The sequence below is a fragment of the Carlito syrichta genome, unplaced genomic scaffold, assembly GCF_000164805.1.
Source record: "Carlito syrichta isolate Samal-C Ts95f unplaced genomic scaffold, Tarsius_syrichta-2.0.1 Scaffold308201, whole genome shotgun sequence".
NCBI classification, from domain to species: Eukaryota; Metazoa; Chordata; class Mammalia; order Primates; family Tarsiidae; genus Carlito; species Carlito syrichta.
In genome coordinates this window covers 24,545-31,019 of record NW_007252297.1, presented here as the reverse complement: position 1 = coordinate 31,019, position 6,475 = coordinate 24,545, and the positions used below count along the sequence as shown (strand labels likewise).

General features: G+C 47.4%; 1 protein-coding gene across 4 annotated transcripts in view; it reads right to left on the bottom strand.

Moving 5' to 3' along the window:
- Positions 1-2,101: 2,101 nt before the first annotated feature.
- The window catches only part of HAUS4 (HAUS augmin like complex subunit 4), a 15,280-nt gene continuing 10,906 nt past the window's right edge, over positions 2,102-6,475 (bottom strand). For all 4 annotated transcript variants that reach the window (XM_021716154.1, XM_008065262.1, XM_021716156.1 and 1 more), the window contains 5 exons: positions 4,826-4,922; positions 3,754-3,899; positions 3,479-3,609; positions 3,062-3,130; positions 2,102-2,597 (listed from right to left, as the gene is read on the bottom strand). In XM_021716154.1, the coding sequence (XP_021571829.1) occupies positions 2,414-2,597; positions 3,062-3,130; positions 3,479-3,609; positions 3,754-3,899; positions 4,826-4,922 (627 nt within the window). In that variant the 3' untranslated portion in view covers positions 2,102-2,413. The remainder of the gene's footprint in view (positions 2,598-3,061; positions 3,131-3,478; positions 3,610-3,753; positions 3,900-4,825; positions 4,923-6,475) is intronic.

Here is a 6,475-nt window from a genome sequence, read left to right as displayed (position 1 = left end):
AGCCGGAATTACAGGTGCGCGCTACCAAGCCCGGCTGATTTTTTGATTTATTGTAGAGATGAGGTCTCGCTGCCCAGGCGGGTCTCGAACCCGCGGGCTCAGGCAATCCACTCACCTCAGCCTCCCAAAGGCGCGGGATTACAGGCTGAGCTACCGAGCCTGGCTTAAAATAAAATAAATTTTAAAAAAAAAGAACAAAAAGAGAGAGAGTCTCACACTGGCACCTAGGCTAGAGTGTAGTGATGCAATCACAGCTCACTGTAGCTTCAAACTCCCAGGCTCAAGCAATCCTCCTGCCTCAGTCCCCCAGGTAGCTGGGACTACAGGTGCATGTCACCAGACCAGTTAATTTTTCTGATTTATTGTAGAGACAATGTCTCTCCAAGCTGCCCAAGCTGGTCTCAAATCCCTGGGCTCAGGCAATCCACTTACCTCTGCTTCCCAAAATGCTGGGATTATAGGCATGAGCCACTGAGTCTGGGAATTTTTTTTTTAAGAGATGGAGTCTTGGCTAGGCGTGGTACTCACGCCTATAATCCCAGCACTTTGGGAGGCTGAGGTGAGAGGACTGCCTGAGCCCATGAGTTCGAGACCAGTCTGGGCAACTTGGTGAGACCTCATCTCTACAATAAATTTAAAAATTAGCCAGGAATGATGGCGCACGCTTCTAGTTCCAGCTACTTAGAAGGCTGAGGCAAAGCCGGGCTCGGTGGCTCAGTGTAATCCCACGCCTTTGGGAGGCTGAGGTGAGTGGTGAGTGGACTGTCTGAGCCCACGGGTTCGAGACTCGCCTGGGCAACTTGGTGAGACCTCATCTCTACAATAAACCAAAAAACTAGCGGGGCGTGGTATCGCGCGCCTGTAGTTCCAGCTACTCGGAAGGCTGAGGCGGAAGGATCGCCGGAGCCCAGCTGATCGAGGCTGCGGTGGCTGGGAGCGGCCACTGCACTCCAGTCTGGGCGACAGAGTGAGACTCCAACTCAAAAAAATAAATAAAAATAAAATAAAGTAAAATAAAATAAAATAAAATAAAAAAGAAGAATGAGGCAGAAGGATCATCTGAGCCCAGCTGATCGAGGCTGCAGTATCCGTGAGTGTGTCACTGCATTCCAGCCAGAGTGACAGAGTGAGACTCAAACTCAAAAAAAAAAAAAATAAGAGATGGGGGTCTTGCTATGATGCTCAGTCTGGTCTTGAACTCCTGGCTTCAGGTGATTCTCCCACCTCGGCCTCCCAAAGTGCTGGAATTACAGGCGTGAGCATCACCGCATTCAGCTGGGATTCAGTTTTAACATGAGTTTTGGAGTAGACATTCAAACCATAGCAGGCAGTAAGCAGCCATCTACAGAAAAATTTAAAGTTGAGTCAAAGATCTTAATTCTTCCTATAAATGAATCTAGACCATCATTTGAGTTTAGGCCACTTTAGCTAAGGTGCCTCTTCTAAATTAAGATAGAGGCCTTCTGTTTCTGATCTCAGGCCTAGATTTCAATACCAGCCAACCGAGACCACTGAACTTGATTCCTTAGGTGATCTCTCATCCTCTGCTTTTGGAGAGAAATGTCGCCCTCAAATCACACCAGGGGGAACCAGGAACACAAGTAGCTTGTGTCCTTTCCATAACTAAGCTGCCTTGTTATAACTGCCTCACCGATAGCAACAGTGACAAAACAGCTCTCTACCTGCCTAAGCACCTAGGACTCCTCTGGAGATTATAGTTCTTCAAGAGCAATCCCAGATTTAATCCACTTCTGCTCTCCCAGAATGAAGCCTCTAAGTCTTTTTTTTTTTTTGAGTTGGAGTCTCACTCTTTCGCTCAGACTGGAATCCCGCACCTTTGGGAGGCTGAGGTGAGTGGATTGCCTGAGTCCGTGGGTTTGAGACCCACCTGGGCAGGTGAGACCTCATCTCTACAATACATCAAAAAATTAGGCGGGCATGGTAGCGCCTGTAGTTCCAGCTACTTGGAAGGCTGAGATGGAAGGATCGCTGGAGCCCAGCAGGTCGAGGCTGCGGTGGTCGGGAGCGGCCACTGCACTCCAGTCTGGGCGACAGAGTGAGATTCCAACTCAAAAAAAAAAAAAGAAAAATAACTAAAGTCTTAGACATTATATCATTACTTTATTCAGGAGATAATCAAATACAACACAGGGCTGACACTGACAAAGAGCTACGCATAAAATTACACAAATCTGCTTACTAGATTTTCCAGAAGAGGTCCAGTGTATAAAAGAAAGAGAACCGCAAAAGAGTGCCTTAATGACTGCAGTGTTTCAAACAGGTATCCCCACACTCCCTTGTAGTGCAGGCAGTCTCAGGTGAAGGTGGTCCTGTTAGCAGGAAGAGGAGGAGGAGGAGGAGGAGGAGAAGGCAAAGGCTGTGCAGAAGTCATTCTTCCTGGCCCTACCAGTGCTCAGTGGTAGGCCTTGTTGAATTCCTGGAGGGCCCAGCGTTTGTTCTCAGTTGCCTGCTTGAGTTTGGTGTACTCTTTCACCAGCCCATCAAACTCCTCCCCAAGGACCTCATAGTTGTTCAGGACCTGTCTTGACTTCTCCAAGTCCTGCTCTTGTTGGAGAATGGCTCCCTCCAAACGGTCCCTAAGAGCCCGGGCAGAGAAGGTACAACATAAGGTTGCTATTCCTCAGAAAGTAGACAAAAATGAGATTTAAAAAAAAAATTTTTATTTATTTATTTTTTTTATGAGTTGGAATCTCACTCTGTCACCCAGACTGGAGTGCCGTGGCCGCTCCTGGCCACTGCAGCCTCGACCTGCTGGGCTCTGGAGATCCTTCCACCTCAGCCTTCCAAGTAGCTGGAACTACAGGCACGCGCTACCACGCCCAGCTGATTTTTTGATTTATTGTAGAGATGAGATCTCGCCAAGTCACCCAGGCGGATCTCGAACCCACGGGCTCAGGCAATCCACTCATCTCAGCCTCCCAAAGTGCTGGGATTACAGGCTGAGCCACCGAGCCCGGCTGAGAACATTTTTAAATGGGCAAGTCTGGAGAGTGTGGGCACCACCTGTGAACAGCTGTACCAGGCTTTTGGGAGTTCTCACCTAATGAGTCGATGAACTTCCACTTTCTTGGCAGTGTAAGTGTCAGATAAAATCGTGAGCTCCTCCATCCTGACAGAGGGAAGAAGAAAATGTCAAATGAAAGATCTCTGACAGTAGCAGCTCCTGCCCATGGTCAAGGTATAGGCTAAGCAGTGATAGAATAAACAAGGTCACCCTGAATCACTTACTATGAGATCAATTCCTTGATCTCATAGTGAAGTGCCTGTTTCAGAAGGCTATAAAAGAAAAGATTCAAGAACACTGAAAGCTCTTGGGTAATCCGAAGGCTAATAATACAGCTGTGTGACATTTACTGGATACCCAGAAGATGCTAGGCATGGTGGAGAGGAAAGAGTGGAATGTGGATAGCTGGTGTGTGAGACAGAATTCCTTAGATCCTTAGGGTTCACAGCTCACCTCAGCTTAAGGATCATGGCACTGCACTTGATTTCCAGGTACTTGGCGTTGATGCGGTCTAACTCAGACTGAGTCTTTAGGCGGTGCTCCCGAAGAAGCCTCTGCAGCAAGGTGAGGCAGCGGAGAAGCACCTGAACCCCAAAAGGAAGGAGGAAGAAAGAGGGCACAGATAAAGACAGCAGAAAGGAGGGCAGATCAGAAATCCTTGGCTTCCCCAAAGGTGCCCCTGGGGTCCGGGTAAAGGAAAGAGGAGGCTATCCCACTGCCTGATAAACCTGGGAGTAGGTGGCACTCATTTTCTCCAGCAGCACCATCTGCTCCTTCTGCTGGTTCTTGGCATCCTGGCACTGCTGCTTCTCCCCCACCAGGACTTCTGACAGTTTCCACACCTTTGCTGCCTTCAGGGTTTCATTGTCGGCATCTAAGCAGAGATAGTGAAATGATAGGAAAACCCTAATTGCTGTGCCCCTCTAAGGCCATTTTTCAGTGCCCTTATCCTAGCCCTACAAGTTCTACCTTCCGTAATCCCAGCGCTTAGAGGGCCCAAGGTGGGAGGATCAGTTGAGGTCAGGAGCTTGATACTAGCCTGGGCAACATAGTTGGACTCCGTCTCTACCAAAAAAAAAATCTGCGTTCTTCTAGGTTTTCTTCTGATGTCATGTTAAACAGTTTTCATAATTAAGTTATCTTCACTCTTATCTTTAATTCCAGATTAGGCCCTTCTTTTCTCTTTTCTTTTTTTTTTTTTTTTGAGTTGGAGTCTCACTCCGTCCCCCAGGCTGGAGAGCAGTGGCAGGCTCACGGCCACTCCAGTATCAATCTGCTGGCCTCTGGTAATCCTTCCACCTCAGCCTTCCAAGTAGCTGGAAGTATAGGCGAGTGCTACCACACCCAGCTTATTTTTTTGATTTATTGTAGAGATGAGGTCTTATCAAATTGTTCAGGCTGGTCTTGAACCCCTGACCTCAGACAATCCTCTCACCTTGGCCACCCAAAGTACTGGAATTACAGGCTTGAACCACTGTGCCCTGCTCCCCTTAATTCTTAAGTCATAGAAACAAAGATAAGGGAAACACCTACAGGCCTGAACTTTCCTCCTAATACCATTCTTTCCTCCTGAGAACTCATCTTTCCCTGCAGCAGGAGGATAATTCCACTTAGCATCTTGCTAAATAAAAGGAGTCCTTACAAAAGTCCTTGTTTTTATTCTACCAGCAAGAAAACAAATAAGCATCTCTGATGCTTTTAAGCTTCTACTTGAATCCAATATTCAAATACATTATTCTCAAAGAACAGACCGGGAAATCCTGAAGGCCAGTCGTGAGAACACCGAGAGCTAGCACTCACCTGAACTGGGATCATGGTAGCAAAGCAGAGTAAAACATTTCTTCTTGAGCTGTTCCTCCACTTCTAGCTGGAGCCGAGCTCTCATCCACACAAAATCCTACAGCCATAGAGAAATGCAAACAGATACCAGAACTAAGAAAGCCCAGACAATGAGTACATGATGACAACAACCTCAATAATAACCAAAGAAAATGCATCAAGAGATATCAGGGCTGGGTTCAGTGGCTCACACCTGTAATCCCAGTACTTTGGCAGAGATAAGAGGACTACCTGAGCCCGGGGGTTCAAGACCAGTCTGGGCAACTTGGCAAGACCTCGTCTCTACAATAAAATCAAAAAATTAGCCAGTTGTAGTAGTGTATGTGCCTGTAGTTCCAGCTACTTGGAAGGCTGAGTCAGAAGGAACGGCTAAGCCCAGCAGATCAAGGCTATGGTGGTGGTGAGCGTGCCACTGCACTCCAGCCTGGGCAACAGAGTAAGACTCCAACTCAAAAAAAAGAGGTATCAGGGATACTCATCTTTTACCTATCAAATTAATAAATAATTACTGTCAAGATCCCATGCTGGTGAAAATGTGGAGTGCTAGGAGCCCTGAAAATACCTTTCTGGATAGTAGTTTAAGAGAATGTACCAGTATGTTCTTTTTTAGATTTTTCTTTTTCTTTTTTTTTTTTTTAAGTTGGAGTCTCACTCTGTCGCCCAGACCAGAGTGCAGTGGCACACTCCAAGCCACCACAGCCTTGACCTGCTGGGTTCCAGCAATCCTTCCGCCTCAGCCTTCCAAGTAGCTGGAATTACAGGCGCGCGCTACCACGCCCGGCTAAACCAGTATGTTCTACGTATGTATGCTCTGACCCAGAGATCCCACTTCTAGTACCAACACTAAGGGAAATAATCATACAAAGGCAAAAACACGTCAACTAGCATGTTCATCTCCATGTGGATTCTTTTTTTTTTTTGAGTTGGAGTCTCACTCAGTCGCCCAGACTGGAGTGCAGTGGCCACGCCCGGCCACCACAGCCTCACCTGCTAGGTTCCAGCAATCCTTCCACCTCAGTCTTCCGAGTAGCTGGAATTACAGGCGTGCGCTACCACGCCTGGCTGATTTTTTGATTTATTGTAGAGATGAGGTTTCGCTGCCCAGGCGGGTCTCAAATCCATGGGCTCAGGCAATCCACTCACCTCAACCTCCCAAAGGCGCGGGATTACAGGCGGAGCCACGGAGTCCGGCTTCCATGTGGTTTCTAACAGCAAAATAACCTTAATATCCATCAATAAGACTAAGCAAATTATGCTACATCCATACAATGGAATCCCAGTAGTGATTTAAACTGATAATATAATAACACTGAGCATGGCCGGGCATGGTGGCTCAAGCCTGTAGTCCCAGCACTTTGGGAAGCTGAGGTGAGAAGATTACCTGAGCTCAGGGTTTTGAGACCAGCCTGAGTAACTTGGTGAGACTTCACTTCTACAATAAATCAAAAAATAAGCTGGGCGTCGTAGTGCACGCCTGTGGTTCCAGCTAATTGGAAGGCTGAGGTGGAAGGATTGCCTGAGCCCAGTATGTCAAGGCTGCGGTAGCTGTGAGTGTGCCGCTGCATTCCAGCCTGGACGAGGGAGTGAGACTCCCACTCAAAAAAAAAAAAA